General features: G+C 43.4%; 1 protein-coding gene across 3 annotated transcripts; it reads left to right on the top strand.

Moving 5' to 3' along the window:
• Window positions 1-372: 372 nt before the first annotated feature.
• On the top strand, window positions 373-26,931 carry si:ch211-67e16.11 (uncharacterized). Of its 3 annotated transcripts, none has more exons than XM_061724571.1 (8): window positions 373-1,453; window positions 2,643-2,906; window positions 5,957-6,193; window positions 8,414-8,584; window positions 13,661-13,792; window positions 17,730-17,896; window positions 20,278-20,550; window positions 24,751-26,931. In XM_061724571.1, exons 1-8 carry the CDS (start codon window positions 1,207-1,209, stop codon window positions 24,925-24,927), a joined length of 1,668 nt encoding a protein of 555 aa, XP_061580555.1. In that variant the 5' UTR covers window positions 373-1,206; the 3' UTR covers window positions 24,928-26,931. The 3 variants fall into 3 exon arrangements, with proteins under 3 accessions (XP_061580555.1, XP_061580554.1, XP_061580556.1); XM_061724570.1 differs by having other exon boundaries at window positions 20,278-20,562; XM_061724572.1 differs by lacking the exon at window positions 5,957-6,193 and having other exon boundaries at window positions 20,278-20,562.
• Window positions 26,932-27,838: the final 907 nt, after the last annotated feature.

Raw genomic sequence — 27,838 nt, 5'->3', positions numbered from 1 at the left:
TCAGTCCGTTTCTGGTCCAGTTTCTCTTTTCACTTCTTCAGACTTTTGAACATTTCTTCCTATCTCTCACCTTCATCCACCCTTTTGTTCTTATCTCCTCTTTTGTCCAATCCTTCTCTCCTATTTAATCATCATTTGTCCTTTCCATCCTTTCTTTTCCTCTCTGTGGCATGCCAGTGCTTGCAGACAGAGGAGTTGTGTGCGTGTGTGCGTGTGTGTTTGTGTTTGAGCGTGTGAGTGTGTGTGTGTGAGAGAGAGAGAGAGAGAGAGAGAGAGAGAGAGAGAGAGAGAGAGAGAGAGAGAGAGAGAGAGAGAGAGAGAGAGATACAGATAAAGAGAGCAGCAGACTGTAGCTGAGCAGCCAGTTGATCAGCAGCAGCTTCTCTTGCTGGAAGCAAACCTGCCGGACAAACCAGACTTCATGTTTGGAGACCTCAGGAAAATCTCCCGAACCATCAGAGCAGCTTGAAGCTGCTTCAGAAGAAGAAAAGGAGTCAATCACGAAAAGACAAAACAAATTTTAAAAAAAGAAAAAAAAACTGCTGCCTTTGGGAATATATTTTCTTTTCAAAATTTCAGAAGAAGGCAGGAGAAGTGAAGAAAGAAGGGACAAGGTTTCATTGCAGAATTACATAAAAGAGCATGCTGGTGTCTACTGCTTCCACTCGGATGCAAAGAGAAGAAGAGATCAAGGATAAACAAAGATGAAAATAAAGACCTTCATAGAGGAAAACTCATCACTTGCAAGTTTGTTTCAAATTGAAGAAAGTGTCAAAGAAAAAAATTATCTGCTGTCAACTGAGGAAAACTGAAGGAAAAGTCAAGACTTACAGTAATACTTTATCTGAAATTCTCAGAAACAAGGTAACAAATATCAAAACAGCTCATGATCTTTGTACAAATAGAAGGAAGAGTTCAAGGAAATAAAAGAAAACTGGAAGGAAGTGAAAAGTGCACGGTACCAAAAGGGCATTGCTGAATACAAGAAAAGAAGGAAAATAAATATTTGAAAGGAAGGTGAGCAAACAGGACAAGGATATCTGGAGGCGTAAAGTTTAAGGATACAACAGCAGAGCTGCAGAAAAGGATGAAACAGGACGAAAGGGGAGAGTAGAAAAAGAGAAGCACAAGAAGGAAAAATCCCATCAAGAACCAAAAACAGGAATAAAGAGTTCCCAGTGAAGACCAGCTGGATTACAAGTGGAGATGCAGCTGCCGGTGCTTCTCGCAGCGCTGCTGTCCGCCCTCCGGGCCGCGGGCTCCGTGGCCCCGGGCTCCGCGGCCCCGGGCCGGCTGGAGCGCTGGGTCCGCTCAGGGCTGCAGTCTCTGCAGTGGGAGCAGCTGGAGCGCTGCCTGCGCTCGTCCTCCGTGTCCGAGGCGGAGTGCAGGCGGCTGGCTCACCTGCCGCTCTCCTCCGTGGCCGTGTACGCGTCGGAGCCGCGCAATGCTGCAGGTGAGAGCCGGTGGTCCCGCATCACCCGCATCACCCGCATCACCCGCACCAGCATCCACATGATGCTCACGCGGTCAGGATAAATGATAACTCAATGAACAGACTCTGACTTATCTGGACACTCTCTCTCTGAAATAAAATACTTTAGTTCGATATGACAACAAAATTATTTAAAAACAGATATAGGCTAAAACATTCATTAAAATCTTTTGGATTTTTTCACCGCAGGAATTTTTTTCCTCCTATTTTTTAATGTTGTGTCAATGTTTTCACAGGGATTTTAAAGTTATAACGCATTTATGGATACCTTTATTTTGTTAAGCCATAATTATCGCACCTTTTCACTTAGTAAATGCTTACATTGGAGCTCTGTTTTCGATGGCCATGTTCATTTTTTTCCCAAAAAACTTTAACGGGACATAATTTGTGATTATTTTATAATTCCTCTCTTTTATTTTGTAATGCCAATTTTTTTTTTATTGAAGTTTTGTTTAATGGAACAAATGATATTACTCATATTTTTCAGGCCCTTTCATTTTGTAATGCCACATTTATTCAATGGATTTTTTTTAATACATTTTTTGTAACTACAAAATGTTATTTCCATGATTTACATTGAAATTGAAGGCCTGGTTGTCTGACTGAGTTCTGGATCAGATCGGCTCAGATCTCTGATCCAAACCTGAATTAAGTATGTTAAGTTTTAGAAATGTTTATATTTGGAAATGTTTAAATATTCAAATATGTGTCTGAATTCCAACCATCTCACAGCTATATTTGAGTATACTTACATACTATTTTCATTGCCATATTTTAAAGGTTTTATTTATTCATTTAACATTACTTTAATGACATTCATTTGTACAAGACTACATACTTACTAAATGTTTAAATCATCCTCAAATGTATGTAAAAGTTTATTTATGGAGTTGATTAATAGAGAAACCTAATACATGAAGGAACTAAATGACATCGGAGGGCACAAATTACAAAAGTTTTGTTTCCACCCTCCAACTATAATGTGCATAGCTTGTAAAAGTGTCACCCTGACCATCAATAATAATTTTTTGGTCACTTTATTTAAGGCTCATCACCATAATTGAAAGCCACCGGATTGTAGTGTCTGTGTTGTTGATGATCCCAGTCGTCTGTAGCAGCAAACATCTGTGCTTCCACATCTGTCCTTCAGACAAAGTTCTGGCCATCCTCCCGGACTCTTCAAGCGGGATGCTGAGCTCCAAGTTACGCGGAGGCCTGGGCGTCGGGCGGATGCTGAACAGAGGGGAGTCTCTCCACAGACACCAGCAGCCTCTGGCCAACTCCATGACCCACGATGCCGTTCTGGTGCTGGACCCCAGCCCTGGGGAGAACTTTGGACACCCCGTGGTCCTCTTCTACGTGGATATGAATGTGACCAAGAAGAGATGCTCCCACCTGGATGGCATTTACTTGGGTAAGAAAGACGTCTCATTTCTATTTCTTGATTGTAAATAGTAATTCGTCCAGTCCATTCCTACGGGTGTGATGGAGAGTCAGAGAGCACATGTGAGTACAGTCTCTCATTCATGACGAGTGGTGTGTTGGCCTCAGAATTGCACCTCTGTCTTTCTGAGTTTCTTGAGCCGCAATGTTCAGCTCTCACTGGAGGACCTTGCAGGCAGCTGTGAGGCAGCTAAGATGAGAATCAGGATCTCCAAATCTGAGACCACGGTTCTCACTCAGAAAAGGGGAGACTGCTGTCTCCTTGGGGAGCAGGTACTGCCTGAGTTGGAGGAGTTTTGTTCAAAAGTCAGATAGATATGGAGCAGGAGATTTAGAGTCAGATTGTAGATTTTGGCATATGAAATAAGTTTTTCTTCAGGATGGTGGCGGGAGAAGTTTCATCATCCAAAAGACACCCAGAGCAGAATCTCTGCTCTTCCATAACAAGAGAGTTGAGGTGGTTTGGGTGCCTGGTTTTGAACCATTAACATGTTCTTGCAGAGGTGATTTGGGCATGTCCAACCAGAAGCAGCGTCAGGGACAGATCCAGGAGACACTGGAGATGTTATATCTCATCTTGGAGCATTAGGAGGTGGTTTGGTGCTACTCGCACTGCTGCCTCCACAACCCAAACACAGATAAACAGAATTTAATGGATGGCTGCATGGTGAAAGACTGAAAAGTAAAAAAACAACAGCAACATCTTCTCGGGGCAACATCGCGAGCCTGCGGTTGTGTAAAACAACAGTGGTTGAGCTGCACCTGGCTTTTGTTTTTTAAGATTTTGTGGCTTTATTGACCGTTACGAGATGAGAAAATGGGGTGAGCAAGCTGTCCACCCCCCTCTGTTTAAATGTGAAACCATTCCTACACACATTAACCATGTTTTATGTCTATTCATGATATAATCTACTCTGTTATTGAATCTGTATAAAAATGTAAGATTTAGTTTTATTTGTTTTGTACCAACACGGTTCCATCTCTCAGCAACATTCGTACATCTAACTACAAAAACAATGTTGGCAAAACTTCCAAAACCAAATTTGTAAGTCTTTTTTCTCCTATCATGATGCTTTTTTTTTTTTAACTATCTTTGTTTTGTTCTCCCATCTTGTTTTTCAAGACTTTAGCCAAACTTGTAAAATTGTAAACAGATTTTAAAACCAGTGCAAAAGTGACGGCGTTAGAACAGACTATAACTGGTTTAAAAGACAGACTTGACTAACAACAAAGCAATTTTCCAAGAAGCAAAACGATGGAAGAAATTATATTTATTGACACTTGCCGGATCGGGCATTTGCATGACCCTTCCCATGCACGATGAGTATTTGTTATCATGCATTTTAGAAGTTTGCTTGAATAATGTGATTTTCCTGAACAGCTGGTGAGGGTGGTAGAAATATCCAAGGAGTAAGAAGAGGAAGTGAATAAGGGTGACGAGGAAAAAGAAGTGCTCACTCCTGCAGAAAAGAACTGAAGAGGCAAAAATGTGCAATTCCTCTCAATGTGTGTGCTAAGTTTCGGACGTCCTGCTGTGAAGGAGGTTAGGGCCAGATGTCGAGGTGACTTTGGCCCCACGTTACACGAACATTCATCCCTCAATTATTCATTCGACCGCACACACGGCACGATGCCCCCAGCTGGGTCTTTTAAATGGCTTTTCACTAGCGGCCTGGTTAAAAGAAACCTTCTTCAGACCTCATTTAACCTGCAAAAGAGAGATACAAAACACAGATGTGGGTGGAAGAATGAAAACTAATGCAAACAAAATGGACAAATGGAAAACTGGGAGGGCTCTGGGTGTTTTTAAGCCAAAAAGATTTTCAATTTCATTCTCACAGTTATCTAGAGTCGTCCTGAGTTTGAAGCAGTTGCTGGAGCAGGTGATGAAGGATGAGATGAGGCGTTATGAAAAGTGTACAATCAAAGTGGGTACCACTTGCTTCTTATGTTCATCAAAGCACACATGAATGCACATTACCAGCTAAATACCATAGCCTACAAGTGTCATACAATCATACAATCATAGACCGCATAATAGTCAAGAGCTGGGCAAACCCTTACAGCTCTGAAGTGCTTTTGAAACCTGGTTTCTTTCTCTGCACTGGTGAGAAGAACTGATGCTACCCAACATTGGTTAATCAAAAAATAAGCAAATGAACAGGCCACAAGTGAGATTCATCCTGATGAAATCTGACAAAACTGAAACAAGAAGCGTTTTTAAGTTGGACCGCATTACTTACCCTGGATAAAGAACTTGTGCAGTGTGCAGTGTAAAGGCGTGTTACTGCCGAACTGATGTATGAAGTCGAGTTGAGGTAAGGGGAGTCATGAAGCGTTATTGAGTGCTACCGGGTATTATAATGGCCCTGCTGTGTATTTGGTTGGCCTCGGTGGCTCAACCAACATCTGACGAGCTGGCAGATCCAGCGCTGGGTGTTGGTGATGGAGTGGGTGCCATCCATGCTACCCTGAACCGCTACAGGATTTGTGGAGTGGCTTCCCCACCGAAATCATGCAGCACAAATCAAAACATGACCAGTCCAGTCTTTCTCTGCTATGGGTTTTGACCATGGAGAACTTCTGTCTAAGGCTCCTCAATTTGTTAATTCTCTGAGTTTCGTGTCTTGCATTTTAGTAGCTGCATATTACAGTTCCCATTGTGTGGTGATTTATGGTCTCCTCGGCTTTACGATGAGGAGCTCGCGGACCTCCTTGCGGACAATCAAATAATATGTAGCTAAGCACGGAAAATTACAGTGACACCACCAGTTGAGCATGTGTTTATATAATCTTTCCTGATGAGATACATAAGTCACTATTTGACATAAACATTAAAAGTAAGAAAAAGCCCTTCAGTTAATTGATGTCTTGATTTAAATGAAAGGGATCAGATAAACGGAGGACAAGTGGAGCCAGTTTGCTTGACATTTCATTCCTTACAAATTACTTCCAGCGAAACCGTCAGTTTCATCTGCTGCTGAAGATCTGTGTCGTCCATCTGTGTTTCTGTGTCTCCAGGCGAGGAGTGTTTGACTCTGGCCCTGAAGGGTCGGTGTCAGAACCAGTTGAAGCGTCGCCAGGCCGGCCCGGAGAGGCTTTTTGGTAATGGCCGGCTCACAGGCGGGGCACTGCGGGGCGGCACCGGCGGCAGCCGTCTGCTGGAGCGAGCCATCGGCGGGCTGTGTGAGGTCCACTTCCTGCCGCTGGTGGTCGCAGTCGGAGACAGCAACCGCACTCAGAGACTTAGATGTGTTGGTAGGTGTGATATTCGCAGTGGCCACAAACTTCATAACAGAACAAGCAAACCAAAATTTAGTATTTCTTTTTATTCATTGTTTTGATTTCTTGTGGTATTTCTGTAATATTCTTTACTAAAATAACGCTGTTCTTCTTTTATTATTGTGTTTTCTAAAATGTTTTGTCATTGTGCTTTCATTTTTGTATAGTTTGGTTTATATTGTTTTGTTATACTCTTTTTTTTTCTCGTCTTGGCTTGTTGCCTTTCTCACAAATGGTGTGACATTGTTTCTTTGCCAACTTTATTTATAAAAAAAAATCCCTTCTAAGAAAAGTGCTGAACCAATAAATACATGAAAATATTATCTGCAGTAACTCCGGCTTGGATCAGTTTCCAGCGGATTTGGACGTTTCACTACTAAAAGTCTGGTTGCAGGAACAGTCAGTATGGTTACAGGCACATCTAAATCGAGCTATTGGCAACAACAGGATTTAACTGGAGCTTCCAAGAAATCCAATTTCGCAGAAAGAGAATTGAATTATTGAGTGAGGTGCGTTTGACTCCGCATTCCGCAACGTTAGGTGGCACTACACGCTCTTTCGCGTTGGCATCCTTCCGGTTAGTTAGATCTATTAGTACACAAACCTCTTCAACCTCTTCCTACTAGGAGACCTGTGACTATTGTTATTCCCGCTTCCACGTTCTCGTCACTTCCGGAAGGGGGAGTCCCATCCCAGTCAGTAACTCGGCTAACCTTGGTTTGCGTATACATGCCGGAATAGCTCGATTCAGAACCACATTATCTGGCTCTAATAGCTCGATTTCAAGAACTCCACTTCGGGTCGACTACAGCCGACTAAGTTGTAGGGATGGGAATCAAGAACCGGTTCTTGCTTAGAACCGGTTCCTAGTGTTTCAAGTCCTTGGAATTGTTTGCAAATTTTGTAAACGATTCCATTTCGATTCCATTGGGCACGGATGACGTCATCATGCTTGTTGCGTAGCTAACGCACATTGAGCAGTTTGCGTAAGCCAGCAGTCAATAGTAAATGGTGCCCAAGCAATACAAACGCTCTGGTTACATTTCAGCAATTCAGAATCGTTAAGCAGAATTGAAAATGTAAAATCTTAAAAATCGTATCAATTTCCATCCCTACTAAGGTGTATACATGGCTTTTAAAACTTTGATATTGTGAGGAAACGCTGTAGACACTATGTCTCTCGGCTGGAATGAGAATGTCTCGGACTCCCCTCGGAAGAGCTGGAGGAAGTGTCTGGGGTGAGGGAAGTCTGGGCATCCCTGCTGAGACTGCTGCCCCCGCGACCCGTTAACGGATGAGCGGAAGAAAATGGATGGATGGATGGATATTATGAGGTTTGGAACACAGCAGGCAGACTTGAGCGCAGACGTGATATTAAAGAAGTTTTAATTACAGCTGTTACTGAATAACAATGTAGAAAAGAACTAACAGAAAGAGTTAGTCGGTGTAGGTTTCATGTGGCAACATGAACAGAACAATACTACAGAGTGAGGCTAGAGAGAGACACAGGGTATAAGTAGGGTTGCACACAGCTGAGACACATGAGGAGGACACAGGTGCAGAACATGATGTATGACTCTGGAATCCTGGGAACTGTAGTCAAGGCTGGTGATCAGTATAGTTGGGAAGCTGACTGGGTAGAGCAGGAGGAAAAGCAGGCATGACTAACGCAATAATTGGACTTTCTGTCTGCATGTAAACGTACTCAGTGTTTCTGCTGCAGTCCCATTAGATTTCATTTCAGTGACAGATAATGCATTTCTGTTTCACTGCCACATTTATTTAGATTGGGTCAAAAGATCCAGAAGGACACAAATCAAACAAAGAAGCAGGGTCGGACATTTCTCTTCTTATTTCTCTTCTTCCTGTGCTCTGTATTGAGGAAGATCTTGAGTGTGGGTAAAATTCAAAATAGTTCTTACCTGCAGCCAAGACCACCCACACCTGAAGCCTCTTCAAGCATCCTCCATCTCATGAGAAAAACTTCTGGGAAATTGCTATCTCCCTGTTTGGATAAGCACAGGAAATCCCAGGATAAAATAGACCGTTTGGCATGCTGCAGATATCTGAAGATTAGGAATTCTGTAATTGTTAGTTCAGTTACCTGCACATTCACTCACGTAATCTCTGCTTCAGTTAGGTTTTTGGTTTTGAGCCGAGTGCCTGTCCTGTGTTGCTTTTCTCCTCCTCTGACAGACCACGCAGAGTTTGCCAGGTGCCCTCAGCCGCTGCCCATGAGCTCTTCCAGTCTCCCCGTGTCCAGCTGCGAGCTGAATAAAAACACCCGACGCTGCCACCAGCAGCCGCTGGCCACCCACCTGTCCTGCCGCCTGTACCAGACCTGTGACCACGCGGTGCTCATCTCAGGTACTACTACTACTACTATTACTACTACTGTCATTTAGCAGATGCTTTTATCCAAAGGGACTTAGATCTGACAGAACAACACAAGCAAGAAATCACATAGTAGAGTCCAGCATGGATAAGTGCTGCTCGGACAGCTGTGAGTCCAGCTGGACACAGGTGCTGCCATGCTAGTGCTAAAATGTATTTATTTTTTACTTTTTATGTAGGATTGTTTATGTGTTTTCACATAAAAGCGACAGACTGCATAGAAAATGACAGATTTATTTATTTTCTGGTAAAGACACATCATTTCAGTAGCCATCCATCCATCCATCCATCCATCCATCCATCCATCCATCCATCCATCCATCCATCCATGCATCCGCTCCCACTTGCTCCTGTTTGTAGTCACAGGGATCTGCTGGAGCCTAACTCAGCTCTCTTCAGGGATACTGTCACAAATTGTGTGTTGAGCAGAGGACCCAAATGCAGGAGATTAAGGGCGTCCAACAAAAGTCTTTTAAAGGAGCTTGAGGCCGGATTGTGGCAAGATTTATGAAAAAAATCTGTATACATTTTAAGTTTTCTAGTAATAATGTCAGATGAAGCGTTCCAAACCCAAAAGAATGAGCCCTCTAGTGTATCTCTCCTTTGCCTTGAACAGGCTGTGTGCTGCAAAATGTGCTGCAATTCGGTCCCGAATTTCCCGCGCTGTCCTGCGGATGTGACGTCACATGACGCTGCATGTGCGTTCTCCCCGTTCTCCCGTGCCGGCTTCACTGTTGGCTGCAGTACCCCCAACGGCCGTCGTGGTGAAGGGTGGCGCTAGAGAGTCTCATTTCTTAAAAGGAGCCTCAAGCTCCTTTAACTGAACAAAAATATCTGCGCTAACAGGATCCATAGAAAAACCCACTTCAGGAACACATTTTAAAAAAAAAAGAAAAGAAAAAAAGTACCAACCAGAAAGATTGACTGAACCCGAGAGGGGAGACAGACAGACGAGCAGGGAAAAGGGGAAAGCCAAGGGAATATATACGTACAGCAGTGATCAGACACAGGCGCAAACAGTAAGGGAAGATGGGCAAGGGAAGTCAAACAAGGACCGTTACTGAATATCTGTTCTTACTTGTGTACTTGTGAAACATCATCACCTGGGGCCAAAGAACTGTTCTTAGTAACGCATCTGACCCAGTACAGTAGAAATACCTGGATGTGTTCTCACTCCGCCCAGTTTATGCAGGATGCATCCTGTAGAGATCAAGCATCCAACTTCAGGGTTGGGTCTCATGCAGGACTAAGATCAGTTTTCCCCGAATGGCTGCTAGAGGCTGGCTGCAAAAGTGAGTCAATCTCAAATGACTCCCATGTAAAACGTCCAACTTTGGAGCAGAAATATTTATGGCTTGGTTCACAAAACCTTTTTTTTTATATCATTTGATTTCACAAAGCGGTTTTGACAACTCTGAGTGGCGTGAATTTCTTTGTACCTTGTCAGGATAATTTATATGAAGCATTAGATTTGTTTCTAATATAGTAATTGGTTGACAGTCGGTTCAGCCAACGGCTAGCCGCTATCACTTCCTCATCTGTGATCGTAATGCTACCGCACTTGGCAGAGGAACCAGTTTGTATTAACCCAGCATCGGCTAAACGCAACAGAAATTTTTTAATTTAGCCATCAAGTGAACACCTAAATAAACATCTTGACATGCATGTGAAGTTTGACATGTGTTTCCGTCGACTTCCTGGGCAGCATGGTATAAGACAAAGAGGCTTCAAAACAGCCCTTCAGAAACCAATGGGTCACATGACCTAATGCGTTGTCCAATGCTTTTACAGTCTATGAGACGTGTGTAGAGTTGGAACAGATACGTTTCCCAGAATGCATTTCGCACCAACAAGAAAAAGTCATAGAAGAGGAGAGAGGAGTAAATATAAGGTTGACCAATCCTATTTTTATATTTTCTCCCAGATTTTCAGAGTTGTTTCTTTTCGCTTCCATAAAACTTAATTTACAACATGGCTGACATACAAAAGCAAGAAATCCTTAAAAGACATAGCTTATAAAGTAATGGTTATAAAACATTAAGCAAGAGCAATATATGGTCCATCTGAAGTTGTTTTAATGTTTAGGGTGTTTATTTTTACAACCAATTCAATTGTAGATGCTTTTCAATATATGTTAGCCTGTTCGATGAGCTGCGACGTCATCAAGTACACAAGTACAGCGCTGTTAAAGAGACACATACACATGTTTCATGTCTCACAAAAACAGACACACGTTTTCGCCTCCTCCAAAGGATGTTATCTGAGTCAACTTGTCAAGTACGAGCTTCCCAAAAAACTTGGGAAGTGAGAAAGGGGCAAGAGCTTAACTCACGAGGGAACAGATTTTTTTTATAAAGAAAACAGAAACTAGGTTACAAAACCAGGAAATCCAAGAACAAAGAAAGCAAAACCTTTAAACCACAACAGGTATAAGCCTGGACAAACAGAGAAGGAATCAAACACAGTCAAAAAAACTAATGCTGAGTTAAGAAACTCAGAGTTTTGGGTTTCAGAACATGTGTTCAGAGTCGGTCCAGTCAAATCAATTAAAAAAAAGAACCCTGTTTTAGCTCAGACAGTCCACCTATGGGCGTGGAGCTGAATAACGCTAGCGTTAGTAATGCCAAACCATTGCTGCCATTGGAAAGAAACGTTTTTTTTTTTCAATTTCTAAATGTCTACAGTTATAATGTATACAATTTCAATACAAAGTCAAAGCTTTTTTTTAAAAGGCCTTCTTGACATTTGTGACGCATTAGCTATTGCTTAATGTTAGCACGACATCAACCTTCTCAGAAATCCAGTAAAAAAAAATTTAACCCACACAAGTCAAATTGCACTCTATAAAGAAGAATTAATCTGAAACTATGTCAAAGGTTACAGAGGTTCCTGTAGGAATAAATGAACCAACCAACATGAGTGAACAGAAGCAAGTGGAAATGAGGTGTTGTAATCCTGCATGCCATACAGACAGAAACAAAACATTGTAACAAAACTTGTAGATTCAGGCCCCGCCCATACGAGGAAAAGCTCCGGCTTAAATGCAAAAGTATTTTATAAAACCTGCGTATCATCCCTACAAAGCCAGCGTTTTGGGGGTCTGTAAACGATCATTGTTGAAGGTTCCAGGGTGGAAAGATTTATGTTTTTACTGCCTCTTCCCAACTTTTCTGAAATGCTTGCATCAAACATGTCACTTGTACTTGCCTCCATTTTCTCTGTTTACACATTGCTGTGTAAGTGCGCATACCCAATGTTTTACCTCCTGTTTTCGCTTGCTTCTGTCATAGCATCACAGCGCCAGGAACAGGCCTGGCATGTATTGTACAGCATTTTTCAAGCCTATAGTGTACATTCATGTAAAGGCACACATTTACTGACATATCCCCATCTTTTTCGAAATTCTAATCGTTTCATCTTCATGTGGATATAGGCTCATTTTCAACATAAAATGAAAAAGAAAGAACTTAAATGATCTCCCACACCATCCCTAACCCTAACCCGTCAGGAAGCGGTTGGAGTAGGACCCAGATGCAGGAGACCAGAAGGCAGGAGTTCCCAAAAACGTTTTTATTTTAACAAAACAAAACCAAAACGCTGCTGAGCAGGATACCAAAAACCAGAACGTGAATGTGAATCAACAACTATGAAAAAACCTGACGTGGAAAACACGGAGGGAGAAAACAGTACGGACCAGCAGGGATCAAGGGAAAGACAAGACCAGATATGCACAAGGGTTAACGAGACACTGGTGCAGACGATCAGGGCCAATGGGAAACAGGAAAGTCAAACAAGAACTCAAACACAAAGACACAGGCTTTAAAATAAAACAGGAAGTCACAAAACCGTGACAGTTGTCTATCGTTAGCCCCTTTTACGTTGGGGATTCACCACGACTAGCGACCATGACCTGTCCTTTTTAATTGACTGACGTGGGGTGGCGTGTTGAGCTGGCCCCACAAAAAACTTCCAAAGCCCCATGGGTACACTTAACCCCGGGTCAGGTCTAATGTAAACAGAACTAATGCTGGGTGGCGGGTCATGGGAGGGAGGGACAAGGAGATTCGTGAGCTTCGGAGCCTCGGACACCATAAACCGGCTTATGTCCGGCGTTTGTCCGGAACCACAAAAAATGGTCCGTTGTTTGATTAACTGGCCAGAAAACCAGTGGCTTTGCAAGAAGCGAAACCCCGCCAATGTGGGATGTAGGGACAATACGTCATTCTACAGAGCAGCAGCTCGACTCCCGCATCACCATCGAATGACAGAAGTTCTCACTGTATCTCTTGAGGGAGAGTACACAGACCCTGCAGAAGAAACTTGTTGGAGCCAAAATACTTTGATTTATTGTTTTATTTATTTAGCTGAATATGAGTTGTCATACCCCCTTTTTGTTACGTCATGATTAGCCTGTCAATCAGCCAGGTGGGTGGTTGTCTATGGTAACCATTATAAGCCCCCTGGGTGGTGATTGCACTCAGGTGCGACAGGGGGAAGACAAACAGTTTTTGACCGTGCAACCGTGCAATACGTGTAAGACAGAGAGTGGCGTTCTGTCATAAGTTTGTTTAGTTTAAATATTGGAATTACTTTTGCTTTGACTACTGCTGATTACGAAATAAATGGATTGGCATATCCGACCCGGATCCTAAGTCTGAGCGTTTGCATCAATTTGAAGCACGCGTCCCAAACAAAACCAACCCTGTTGCCCTGAGTATAGCCTATTGGTACAGGCTCTACAAAACTCAATTCAGTCACTTTTATCCACAATGTTGTTTCCTTCATTCACTATCTGCAGTTCGTAGCGCAGGCAATGGTAGGAAGATGGACCAACCAGTGAACAGAACCAGTAAACATATTACAACATACTAAAGGACAAGATGAATTTATGAAACAGTAGCAAATGAATACTTTAAATGTCAGTGTATTGCTGGTTTAAATGATGGAAATGGGAGTCTATGCTCTTTTTTAAACATCTACATATGCATTAATGGTTAGGAGCATAATTTGGTAAAACCTTGACCACCACCTGCATGTATGTGTACGCAGGAGGCTGGCAGCAGCAGATGACGTTCCAGCGTCACGTTCAGAACCTTCACAGATTCTTCAAAATGCTCCAAAATAACGGCTTCCATAAGGATCACATCAAGACCTTCTTCGCCAGCAGCGGACACGTTACTGGTAAGAAGTCAACACTGTGAAGAAGTTCACATCTTACACAAAAGAAAAGGGAGGAATATTACTCCGTCAACTGAATACAACTCAGAGATATTTGGGATTACGGGACGTATTTTGTTTACGTAAAATTACGAACTATATTTATTGATTAAGAGATGAGTACTTGTCAACACAGACAAAACCCCAACACTACACAGCAGTATGCAAAGCAAGTAAAAGATCCAGAATCTTTATTAACTTGGTCAAAATCAATGGCCGAGATGCAAAACTACTATATTACGTATTAACAAGGCCGAGTAGGTATTAATGAATTCCAAAGTGGAAATCAGAAGATTTTCCTTCTATTTTTGGGATAATTTTGTAGAAAAGCTTTTGTGTTTCACCCATCGAAAAGTTGATGTCTCAAGCATCTATGTCTTTCCATCGGTGGGAGTTTGCTGGAGTTTTGCAGGCCTTGATCTTTGGCGGGTCCCCATTTTCAGGATCCAGGAACAATTTTCTATTTCTATTTTTTAAACGACACACTCGTGAGTACACGAACAGACAGGATTCTGCGCACCACACGTAAGAATATGTCAACAGCGCCTTGACTGAGTCGGGTTGTTGCTGTGAAATATGTGTATTGCAAGTTGCACATGTCTTTGTATTAAAATCCAACAACCTTTACTTTTAACATCCATCCATCCATTTTCTATACCTGCTTTATCCCTTTCAGGGTCACGGGGGTCTGCTGGAGCCTACCCCAGCTAATTTTAAGGCGAAAGGCAGGGGTTCACCCTGGACAGGTCGCCAGTCCATCGCAAGGCTACTTTTAACATATCTTGATGAATTTCTTTTATTTGAAATGATGATATTCAATGTAAATATTCATGTAATCCAGGATTATCACAGTTACTGAGATCAACAAATGATCTGCAACTGCCTGATGATCGTGGAAGTAGGTTGGAATGGGAATTTTATGATAAAAAATAAGAAATTTGCTGTTTAGAGTACTGATATAATTATCTTTTAAATTTAACAGCAAAGTAAACAGAATAGTGATAGATGTCAATCACAGTTTCATAGTTCAAGTAAATATACTTCATCAGTGTTTCTTTAATTAAAACTTGGTGAAATTAGAGCAACATACAGTATGCTCATAATTGATTCATATTTCATCATAAAGATAATCGCTGACTGAGGTCTTCCAAACACATGACACATGACCATTGTTTAAGTCATATGACAGAATGGATGCTGTGTAAAAGTGACTTACTGCTTAAAAACAAAAGCATGTGTTGGAAAAATATAAACCATGAAATTCAAGAAGGCAGACAAACATGAAAACACAAAGAACCTCCTCTTGGACGTCCCGGAAAATCCCCCTGGTGGGTCCGTCTGAGCCTTTCCTGATGTCCAGGTTGACCTGGTTGCCAGCAGCTAAAGTGAAGGAAGAATCCAAACAGATTCAACTATCTCAGTCTAATACAAAATAAATAATTTATTTGTTACCACTCACAAGAAAAACACATTTTGGTCTTGAAGTGGGACTGTCTTGTCAAGTCCACTTCATCTAGTGATACGCTCACCCTTTACAGATGAGGAAGAGCTCCAGCTCTGAGCCAGATAGTTAGACCTGTCCTGTTAAAATCTTTCAAATTCAAAATACTACCATTTAGCATCCACTGCCGAGCGTTGAGATGAAGGTAATAGTAAAACTTTCCCTTTGCAGGGGTTTTTCTCTTTTATCGTCTTTGAGAAACCTAATGTGCATGGTTTGATATTTGATTTGATTTGATATGTTTTATTTCGAACATAGGCACAAAAAAGCAGAACAATAAATCAATAACATAAAAAAGAACAATAGTAATCATTAAACATCGTAAAAACAAAGTAGATTAGAATTAATTAAAAAAAAATAGCAAATGTGTTATGCTCGAAAAAGGAGGAAAATGAAAGAATGAACAACAATCAGAATAACTAATCATTTAAATATGGCATATTTCTTATATTTCTCAGAATAGAGTTATAGCTCATTCCACACCGTTAGCTTACAACTATGTTGCTCCTCAAAGTGTGTTAAAATTGGTAAATACATAACAGAAAACATTTTGTTTCGGCTAGGAACGGTAATTCCTTCACATCATGTCTCCGTGTGCAACCGCAAGCACTCACAACAATGTAATATTTAAACTCATAAAGCAGTCTTCTTAGGTGGCCTTTAAAGGTTGATATTTACTCTGTGATAGCAGAGACATTTGTTATCTTTCTCGAGGTAGCAACAAAAGCTAGTCCATCTCCATTTACTTCCATGTTAAAATGTCCAAACGTCCAGCCTGATTCACCAAACCGTTTTGGTCTCAATTGTTTTGATTTCACACCTGGGACAACTCTGAGGGGCGTGAATTGTTTCCAATATGATTGATTGAGATTTGGCTTAGCCAATGGCTATCACTTCCTTGTCTCTAATTGGCATGCAACCACGTCTAGCAAAGCAACCACCTGTTGGTATTATTCCAACGCAATGGTCAATTTTTTTTTTTTCATGTCGAGTCAACATGTCAAACGGTATATTCTGACGGCAGCGCAGCAGATATTTCAGAGGGGTTCAGCTTAAGGAGCTAGGACCAAAGCTGACTTTATTGACATGCGGTGCGCGTGTCCCCACTGGCTTCTTGAGCAACATGGCCATGCCCGTATGAAGAAAAATCAGGCTTAAAAACTGCTCTTCAGAAATCGATGGGTCACGTGACCTGATGCTTAATCAGTTGTTTGAAACAGTTTATGTCTGCAGTTAGTGTTGAGCGTTCCATACAAAGATTTTTCCGACCGTTCCGACTGTGTACATTGTGAAGACATACTTCACATACTTGTGCACCGAAAACAGTAAGACTGGTATAAGTGCACAAGAAACTGATTTGGAATACAGTCCTATTTTTTGATTATTGGCAGCTGATGAAGAGCAAAAATGGTGCACTACTGCCATCAGGTGGTTTGGAGGGGTAGTTTGCTAAGTCAGGGGAAATTCCTCATCCATCCCTGTAAAGGAGACAAGACCGCGAAAACGACTGAAGAGGTCAGCGCTGGTACAACTCCTGCCCCCAAGGTTTCACCCTAGAACCTCATTAATGGAAATCCCACTAAAACCTATTAACTTATCCATATACATATATCATGTATAAATTATACTTATATAATATGTATATGGACCCTGGATACTTAATGTGGCCACATACATACATTAATGTACGTATATTAATACTGTCACTCCGCTGCACTGAAGACTTTTTGTACTTTCTGCTGTAAAGTTGGACATTTTAACATGTTGGTCAGTGGACATTTACCAATGTTTGAAGCCAGCACCTAGTGGCCTTTCAAGACACTACATGTTTGGCACTTCAACATTGATGTCTTGGAAACCAGATGTACTGTAACCCCTTCAGGAAAATGCCGTAAAATCTCATGAAGTCTACCACAAATTACGACTCTTTTAATTGCTCACAAATTGGCGGGTTTGTAAAGGTAATGAACATAATACAGACATAAAAGACACATCCAGCTCAAATCCATTACACTAAAAGCCATGCTGGGCTTCACCTTAAGATAATAATTAACAGTATAATTTTGTGGCAGTGTCATGTCTTACCGCAAAAAATGGGTTGGAAATAACAGAAAAAAACCAGCTCTGTCATAATGTACATATTTTTTGCATAATTGTGCATGGTCAAGTAACAGCTACTCCTAGTAATGCTGATATTGTTGGAATAAAATAGGAAACCACTGCAATAAAAGCATGAAGAAACAGGTTACTTTACAGCTGTGAACAAAAGAAAACTCTCCGTGAGCGGGATTGCCTCAGCTTTGCTGCGCAGTAAAAGAGTAAAACATCGGCAGATGTTGTCCAGCTGCTCATGTCCATAACATGTCTGACTCCTGTTCTCCGTCTTCTCCCCTGCGACAGACGATATAGAGGGTGTGTACTCTGCAACGGAGAAAGCAGTGATCCGTAACCACGTGTCGTACATCTGCAGGAAGCAGCACTGCGCTGACACGCTGGTTTTGTACCTGAACTCGCCGACGCGCAACGACGGCACCATGTTGCTGTGGGACGCCAACCTAAATGGCATCGTAAGAGTGAAATGCACACACATGTTATACGCACACTGGATCACAGGATCTTGTGATAAAGAATCAAGGCTTTAGGAAAGGTCGGTGCAGCCATTGGTAATCAGAGAGCCATTTTCACAGGATGAGAAAACGTATCAAAGTTTTTAACAAAATACTTTTGACGTGATTTGATCTGAATGATAGAGGAATAAAGTACCACAACTTTCCCATAAAGGTTAAAGGTCCCGCATTATGCTTTCCCTAACTTTCAAATGTTCGAAAACGGACTTAACGTATAATATACCCAGTTTTTAGGCTGTCTAGCTGTCATTTTAAGAAGTGCGTGAATGATGAAGACATAAATCAAAGTTTTGAGCGTTCAGGCATACCTTTTATTTTACAAAACCACTTTATCATCATGCAAACAGAATTTGCATATGCAAGAAGCATCTATCCCCATATGGAAGCAGCCCCACCCACTGAAATACACAATTCAGTTCAAAACCATCCATCCATTCATCCATCCATTTTCTATACCCGCTTTATCCTTTGCAGGGTCTGCTGGAGCCTATCCCAGCTAATTTTCAGGCGAGAGGCAGGGGTTACACCCTGGACAGGTCACCAGTCCATTGCAGGGCCACATATATACACACAACCAGACACACTCACACTCACACCTACGGGCAATTTAGAATCATCAATTAACCTACTACGCATGTTTTTGGACTGTGGGAGGAAGCCGGAGTACCCGGAGGAAACCCACGCAAGCACGGGGAGAACATGCAAACTCCACACAGAAAGACCCAGTCAGGCTAGGGAGTTGAACTGGGGACCTTCTTGCTGTGAGGCAAGAGTGCTAACCACCAAACCACCGTGCTGCCCAGTTCAAAACCAATATTCTGCAAAAAAACATCCTCCAACTGTCTTTCTCGTGGTGGCCCCTGACTGGCCGTAATGTCACTGATTGGTTTTGGATGGTATCCAGTAACTGCAGAGTGAGCAGAACCAGAAAAATATAGGATTTACGGCTTAATAGATGTAAAAAGGCATCAAAGTTGCATAATATGGAGCGTTTAACCTTGCCTTCCCAGTCTTGGTTAGATTGTAGTTCTGTAGAGATCGGTCTTGCAGATTTGCACAACAATAAAAACAGATACAAGTTATACTCCGACACCCACAAACACATTAATGCCCTGTGAGACAGTGTATAGTACTTAACATACAGGACTGTCTCAGAAAATTAGAATATTGTGATTTTCTGTAATGCAATTACAAAAACAAAAATGTCATACATTCTGGATTAATTACAAATCAACTGAAATATTGCAAGCCTTTTATTATTTTAATATTGCTGATAATGGCTTACAGCTTAAGAAAACTCAAATATCCTATCTCAAAAAATGTGAATATTCTGGGAATCTTAATCTCAAACTGTAAGCCATAATCAGCAATATTAAAATAATAAAGGCTTGCAATATTTCAGTTGATTTGTAATGAATCCAGAATGTATGACATTTTTGTTTTTTTTAATTGCATTACAGAAAATAAAGAACTTTATCACAATATTCTAATTTTCTGAGACAGTCGTGTAAGTGATCACATCCGTGAACGCTTACACGTGAATGGATATATCAGGTCATTCTAGCAGAAACTGGCACACTAAAATGGTTAAGTTACGCAAAGCCAAGCAACAGAATCATATCGCTGAATTATTTCTCAATACTAACATTCCTCTTGTCAGCGGTTTGTTCATAAAGAGCTGGCACTGATACTTCTTTTAAGAACAATATTATCTGATAGTCTTGCTTTATAGATTTTATTAGCTGTGGTGAATATTTAACCTTACATGACCGAGACAGAATGACAGAAATAAAAAGGTGGATTTCCATTATAGGAGTCTAAGGTAAAACTTAGGAAGCAGGAACTGCTACAGCCTCCTTTTCAATCCTTTACTGTGAATTCTCCATTACAATTTAAGGCCAATATCATGCAGGATCCATGGGGCTTTGGAAGTGATGTTATTTTTGTTGAAAACTAAAGATTGTGATGCAATTCTTTCCAATAGCTTAGAAAAAATGTTTTAACTTATTAGCCTATTAACAAACTAGAGTGATGAGATCACCACTTAAGATGGTTAGAAGAAGAACCTTGGGGTACAAGGTTCTTCTGGAGCTCAAGGTTCAAGATCTTAGCTCTCTACGGGCCAAAGGTTGGGGTACACCCTAGACGGGTCGCCAGTCCATGTCAGGGTGGTCTGTTCTTCCTGTACTCGTTCCTGTTTACATTTTTTTATGTAAACAGATTTAGTACTTCATGGTTACACAATGGTTTCTTATTGTCAACCTTACTTTCTGGTCAGCAAGCCTCTACTTCATGTTTACATGTAATTATCTTCCATCCAGGCCGATCTGAAAGAGCGTTATTCAGTGAACGAGCTGCTGACTGACCTGGCCGGCTGCAGGGCGACTCGTGTCCTGCTTTTTGTGGACCAGAGCTACAGTGGAGTTCTGTCCAAGAGACTCAGGGGTTCGCAGAAGCACCTCAACGTGGTTTTGATCCAGAGCCAAGCCCAACAGACCCACGCCTACCAGAATCAGAGACTAAACCCCAGCTGGGAGGACAGCAGCTGGTCCTTCATCAGCCCTACCACCTGCCTGCTGGACCATCTGGGAAAGGCAAGTTTCCACGTATGTTACATTTCTATTACAATTTTGACACAAAACTCAAGTGATATTCGAGCTGTTGTTTTTTTTACAGGAAATAAATTTAGACTTCTGCAACCAAATTACTGCAAGACAAACTCCTTGTACATGGAGCAGGCCAGGTGGTAGGGATTTCTCAGAGGTCAGGATGTAAAAGTTTAGGAACACTCGTGCCCCTTTTGATGAGTTGTGCAAGATAAACCTCTTGTTGCACCTGCAGCATCATGCTCAATGTAGCCGCATATAGAAAAGCAAATGTGACTCTTTCTGTCTATCATTTGATCCGTAGATAACGGAAAAATATGTCTCTCATCTCTCATCTTCTCCCGCTTTATCCGTTCCCGGGTCGCGGGGGCAGCAGCCTCAGCAGGGATGCCCAGACTTCCCTCACCCCAGACACGTCCTCCAGCTCTTCCGGGGGGAGTCCGAGGCGTTCCCAGGCCAGCCGAGAGACATAAGCCCCTTTCACACAGAGATTCCGCAATATTGGTGTAAAGAAGTCCTGCCAATACGCCGCCTTTGTTGGTTCACACAGAACCATACAACGCCGGCATAACGCCGCTCCCGTCTGTAAATTCACACAGCATGCCGGCGTTCCGCAATCAGAGGCGTGACGACAGCGTCAGTCCAACCGTCATGTCAGCGGCATGCCGGCTGTGTCATTCACACAGACCCCGTTTCGTCTCTGTGACGGCTCTGTGACTACCTCCGCTGCCGGCTTATTGGTGGGGCCACTTGGCCCCCCCATTCCGCCTCCGTGACTTTCACACAGAACAGCGAGGCGGCTTAAAGGCGCAACGTTCCCGCCTCGAACTGGCTGTGTGAAAGGGGCTATAGTCTCTCCAGCGTGTCCTGGGTCTTCCCCGGACCCAGAGATGAAATCCTGAGGTCCCCAAACCGGATCCCCTCCGGCCCCTGGCTGCACCTAGAAATCCTGTCCAACATGCACTGGGAACAAGTCTGACTTACTGCCGGCAATGCGAACCAGACTCCTGCTTCGATCATACAGAGACCGGACAGCCCTTAGTAGAGGGCCCCGGACTCCATACTCACTCAGCACCCCCCACAGAATGGCACGAGGGACACGGTCAAATGCCTTCTCCAGATCCACAAAACACATGTAGACTGGTTGGGCAAACTCCCATGAACCCTCGAGCACCCTGCGGAGGGTATAGAGCTGGTCCAGTGTTCCACGACCGAGACGAAAACCGCATTGTTCTTCCTGAATCCGAGGTTCAACTATCGGCCGTATTCTCCTCTCCAATACCCTGGCGTAGACTTTCCCGGGGAGGCTGAGAAGTGTGATCCCCCTGTAGTTGGAACACACTCTCCGGTCCCCCTTTTTAAACAGAGGGACCACCACCCCGGTTTGCCACCCCAGCGGTACTGTCCCCTTCCTCCATGCAATGTCGCAGAGGCGTGTCAACCAAGACAGCCCTACGACATCCAGAGACTTGAGGTACTCAGGGCTAATCTCATCCACCCCCGGTTTCCTGCCACCGAGGAGCTTACGAACCACCTCGGTGACCTCGGCTTGGGTGATGGATGAGCACGCCTCCGAGCCCCAACTCTCTGCTTCCTCAGTGGAAGGCATGTCAGTCGGGTTGAGGAGATCCTCGAAGTATTCCTTCCACCGTCCGACAATGTCCCCAGTCGAGGTCAACAGCTCCCCACCCGCACCATAAATGGTGCCGGCAGAGTACTGCTTCCCCCTTCTGAGGCGCCGAACGGTCCTCCAGAATTTCCTCGAGGCCGACCAAAAGTCTTCCTCCATGGCCTCCCCGAACTCCTCCCAGACCCGAGTTTTTGCCTCCAAGACTGCCCGAGCCGCGGCTCGCTTGGCCTGCCGGTACCCATCTACTGCGTCAGGAGTCCCACCGGCCAACATAGCCCGGTAAGACTCCTTCTTCAGTCTGACGGCATCCTGTACTTCCGGTGTCCACCACCGGGTTCTAGGATTGCCGCCACGACAGGCACCGGAGACCTTGCGTCCACAGCTTCGAGCCGCCGCGTCGACAATGGAGGCAGAGAACATGGTCCACTCGGACTCGATGTCCCCCAGCTCCCCCGGGATCCGAGAGAAGCTCTCTCGGAGGTGGGAGTTGAAGATGTCCCTGACAGAGGGCTCGGCCAGACGTTCCCAACAGACCCTCACAATCCGTTTGGGTCTGCCCGGTCTGTCCAACCTCCTCCTCCGCCAGCGCATCCAACTCACCACAAGGTGGTGATCAGTTGACAGCTCAGCCCCTCTCTTCACCCGCGTGTCCAAGACATGCGGCCGAAGGTCAGATGAAACGAAAACAAAGTCGATCATTGACCTCCGGCCTAGGGTGTCCTGGTGCCACGTGCACTGATGGACACCCTTATGCCTGAACATGGTGTTCGTGATGGACAAACTGTGACTAGCACAGAAGTCCAACAACAAAACACCGCTCGTGTTCAGATCGGGGAGGCTGTTCCTCCCAATCACGCCTCTCCAGGTATCACTGTCATTACCCACGTGAGCGTTGAAGTCCCCCAGTAGAACAATGGAGTCCCCAGTTGGAGCACCATCAAGTACTCCTCCCAGGGACCCCAAGAAGGCCGGGTACTCCCCACTGCTGTTCGGCCCGTAGGCACAAACAACAGTGAGAGACCTTTTCCCGACCCGAAGGCGCAGGGAAGCGTCCCTCTCGTTCACCGGGGTGAACTCCAACACATGGCGACTGAGCTGAGGGGCTATAACCAAGCCCACACCAGCCCGCCGCCTCTCACCCTGGGCAACTCCAGAGTAGTGGAGGGTCCAGCCCCTTTCAATTCAATTCAATTAAATTCAATTCAATTTTATTTATATAGCGTCTAATACAACAGATGTTGTCTCTTTCAAGGAGCTGGGTTCCAGAGCCCTAGGCTATGTGTGGAGTTGAGCCCGACTATCTCTAGCCGGTATCTCTCAACCTCACGCACAAGCTCCGGCTCCTTCCCCCCCAGCGAGGTGACATTCCATGTCCCCACTGTGAGGGTTTTGGTCCAGGGATTGGGTCGTCGAGGCACCCCGCCACGACTGCTACTCAGCCCACATTGCACCGGCCTTTCATGGACCTTCCTGCGGGTGGTGGGCCTACAGGAAGGCGGGCCCACGTCGCCGTTTCGGGCTGAGCCCGGCCGGGTCCCATGGGCAATGACCCGGCCACCAGGCGCTCGCCAGCGAGCCCCGACCCCAGGCCTGGCTCCAGGGCGGGGCCCCGGTGACGCCGATCCGGGCGACGTAACGGTCCTTGGTGTATTCCTCCTCATGATTGGCGCCAAACGCCAATCGCCAAACGCCAATTGTGATGGAAAAATATGTTTCCATCACAATTACAGGAGACAGAAAAATCACCTTGTGTGAATGTAAAAACTTTTTTGTGAGTTTAATCTCTATTTAGCATATCTTTTTTTCCAGTATATCCATTCATCCACCCATCAACTTTCACTTATCTGCCTTCCACCCCCAAAGGCCTCCCAATACTCTGCAAGAACAGAGAAATGTGTTTCCAGAGTTGTGTGGAAAAAAAGGATGTCATTCTTTTCACACAGCCTGTTTTGGGAGTTCTCGTAGTGTGTTCTGGACAGATCATCTGGACAGAACCTTTTTCTCATGGAGTGTCTCAAAGCTGATTAGTGGGTGTTGCTGCGATTAATGTGGAAAAGTAGAAACATCATCCCCACTTCTCCTCCAGCACAGAAGCTTGTGTCCCGACTCTTTTCTTTTCTTCTCGCATTTACAGATAGTCACAACAAATCTCCCTCTTCTTCAAGCTTATTGTTCACCTCCTTACTTAACTCAATAACTGTCATCTCTGCAGTTGTCATCGTTGCCAGAAGGAACTTTGATTTTGCCACTTTGAGGGAACAATCAAATTTGTCAGTTCTTGTGGGGTACCTAAAAACCTTTAACGATAGAACAGCCATCCAGTTTGGGACTATAGGCGAGAGTAGGAATGTAAACTGACCGGTAACCAGAGAGCCTTGGCATTTGACACTGTCCTGCATTACTGCAGATCAGTCTGCAGCTCTTTTCTTTCCTCGCTCACGAACAAGACTCCAAGATACTCGATCGCCTCCACTTCAGGAAGTTATCCTTTTAAAAAGGAAATGTTAACACATGTACGACACTCATATGGTGTCCTCTTCCTCCAACCGTGTTTCCAGGGTGCCGGGACAACTTACCTCCTGGAGCCGTGGGCCGGCCTTTTAAACGTGACATTGGCCGGTGCGCCTTGCAATGTCACTCCACCTCTGACAGACAGCGAAATGCGTCGAGAGTACCAGGGCTGCCAGAACCTACCGACCGCTCTCTGGCACCAGAAACACCGGAGGATCAACTGATGTACATACACATGGAGACATATTGAGAGATGGACAGAAAACAAACCATGGACACAAGTGTTTCCACTATAAACCTGCATATTTTCCATTGTGTGTGTTTTAACTTAAAAATTGGCTGTCAGTGTGTGTGTGTGTGTGTGTGTGTGTGTGTGTGTGTGTGTGTGTGTGTTTGATGACATAACTCGGTTGTGACGGCAGCTCATCCCAATGGAGTGTCCTGCATACCACGTGATCAGTGTGTGTGAAGGGTGTGTGTGTGTGTTTGTGGGTTCAGCAAAAGGACAGACAATCTCAAAGGCTAGCACTTATACTTAGTGTGTGAGATTAAACACATCTCCTGGGCACTTTAACATTTCAGATCCAGTCATCCATCTCTATTTTTGTCCTCACACCAGTGTCCTCTCCTGTCGGAATCTCTCCATCGTCTTTCTTCAATTTCTTTCTTTCTTTCAATTTTCTTTATTCCTTCTGTCCACTTTATTTGCCTTTCCTCTGTTAGCTCAACCCATCTTCTCCTCTTCCCCTCTTTGCTGTCAAGAGACAACAGTACCAGCAAAACACTAAAACTTTTCATTTCAGTATATAAAAAGAAGCATTAATGAAAATTATGCAACATTCACCAGTTTTCACACAAATGGTGAACATAATTCAAGTTCCTTTTAAACTGGTGTTTTACTGTTTTCTGGTATTTTTGTTGTTTTGCCCCATAATTTCACCCCATAATATGTATGTTGTGTATATATATAACTTTAGTGGTGCAAAAAAAACAACAACAAAAAAAACAGCCAACATCTGGCTTTGAGTGGAAGTGGAAAGTTTTATTGGTATTTAGTCCCACTTTGAATGTCTCTGCTGTGCTCACAGGTATTTTCGGGTTCTGGTACCAATTAGCATTGATACGAACAGCTGGTCACATGGCACTTTTTAGTAATTGTGTGGTATTCAGGGCTGGAAGAGTGAGCAGAATTCACTTTTCCTAAACCTAAACACATTTACTAACCCTTACATCTTATATGACAGGGTCAGAAACAGTCAGCAACAACTCCAGAAAAAAAAGAGAGATGATATGTTCATTTTATATCCCTGCAGTTCCTCTGTATTAACATCTGTGCTCCAGTTTGAACTAATAATCTAGCCTGATTAGTTAAGAAACTGCTTGTAGCTTGTAGCCTTGTCCAATCAGCAGTAGTTACTGGCTTTAACTTAAATTCTGTGAGTACACTGTACTCTTTCTAGACATTGAGGGTTAACACAATGGTGCTGGCAATGGAAAAGGTCTTACTTGGCTCCTTTTAGAAGTATTAATTACATCTAAATGATAATGATAAACCAAAAACAACAGCTACATTTCATGCACACATTTGGCAGTTGGGAGTGTTGGTAATCAAGTTAGAAATGTATTTCCACTTATGGCATAAAAATGTTCCTTAGTACAAGCAAAACATTTTACAGGTTTGGAGAAGGAGGATAAAGAGTCACAAAACAGAAGACAAAGAGAGGTTGTCAGGGACCATAATTAAGAGATGAAGCACTAAGACTGCTTCCACTACGCAGACTTGCAGAGGCATTTTAATAACGCCACATATGTGTGAGTGTGTGTTAAATCACATGAAAAGAGCATAGCAGTAACACATCCTTACACTAACAACATCTACGATTTTCTTCACTTTGACCTTTGTCTAAATGTCTGCCCAGTGATCCAAAAAATCACTTTGTTGTGCAGCTGCTTCCCTTCCCGTTGCGTGTTGTACAGATGTGTTATTGTACCGACTGTACGTCAGACATTTGATCATCCAAAAGATGAAAGTTTCTCAGAGGAGCATCCTTCAAAATATGTGGGACATTTCAGATCAAAACTGTATCCAAGAGGTTGACGTGTGCATATTCACAGTTCGTGTAATGATCTGTACAGAGTGTGATGTGTAATTTAGCTGAAATGGTTCCAGTTGCATGCAGTGGATCACAAACTATAATCAATAAAGTACTTTAAGAACCCAGAGAAGTAAAACAGATTTAGTACTCGTCTGCCTTGTATTACTACTTCACCACCGACTGATGCTGATATGACCATAACTGTCTTGGTACCACAGTAATCTAGCTCGGCTGTTGATGATTGAGGAGGTACGTGCTTTTATGTAATTCCTTATTTATTGGTCATGCATTTAGAGTAGTTGCCCTCCAACCTGAAAGGGCCACAGTTTGAATCCCAGTCTCCCTGCGAGAAAGTCAAAGTCAACTATAACATGTTCATTGGGGGTGTGACTGCAGGACCACAGATACAAAGCATAATATGATAACTTCTGCATGAGTGTGTGTGACCGGATGAATGAGAAACACATTGTAATGTGTTTTATAGAACCACGACCAGTTTAAAAGGGTGCTGTGTAAATGTCAATAGGCCTACTTTTTATTTGTTCATGAACTACAATTCTGAAGTCTCTTGCTTGGCACTCAGTCATCACCATCTTGGTCTTTCTGGAAAGAGAAGTGACCATCCTGGGAGAAGAAGGCAAATATGGTACTCGAAAGGGATTTAGACAAGCTTATGTATGTGAGATGGAGATATTTTTTAAATGACGGCCAGCAAACTGATCAGGAGAATTTACTTAACTTAATATTTCACGGGATCCTTCAGAGATGATTTGGAACCAGCACCTAGTGGCCACCAGTGGTACAGCACTTGGATGTACATCCACATTGACTTCGTGCCTGGCAGTGAATTGTTACCTCCATGTTTTCAAAGGTTTACTGCAGGGGTCTTTAACCCGGTCCTCGAGGTCCACTGTCCTGCATGTTTCAGAAGCTTCCAGGCTCAAACAAACCTGATTCAAAGTAACGGTCATCCTCTGCATGTCTTCAAGGTCTGAACAAGTCTGTTAATGACACAGTCATTTGAATCAATATCTAAAAC

The sequence above is a fragment of the Cololabis saira genome, chromosome 6, assembly GCF_033807715.1.
Source record: "Cololabis saira isolate AMF1-May2022 chromosome 6, fColSai1.1, whole genome shotgun sequence".
Lineage (NCBI taxonomy): Eukaryota > Metazoa > Chordata > Actinopteri > Beloniformes > Belonidae > Cololabis > Cololabis saira.
Note: the sequence above shows the minus strand (reverse complement) of the source record. Positions and strands in the feature narration are given on the sequence as shown.

Excerpts from the sequence above, each read along its gene's own strand:
- si:ch211-67e16.11 (XM_061724570.1), top strand. The coding sequence starts at position 1,207 with ATGCAGCTGCCGGTGCTTCTCGCAGCGCTGCTGTCCGCCCTCCGGGCC. Across the intron at positions 2,907-5,956 it reads CCTGGATGGCATTTACTTGG|GCGAGGAGTGTTTGACTCTG; the intron begins GTAAGAAAGACG and ends CTGTGTCTCCAG. Across the intron at positions 17,897-20,277 it reads ACGCCAACCTAAATGGCATC|GCCGATCTGAAAGAGCGTTA; the intron begins GTAAGAGTGAAA and ends TCTTCCATCCAG.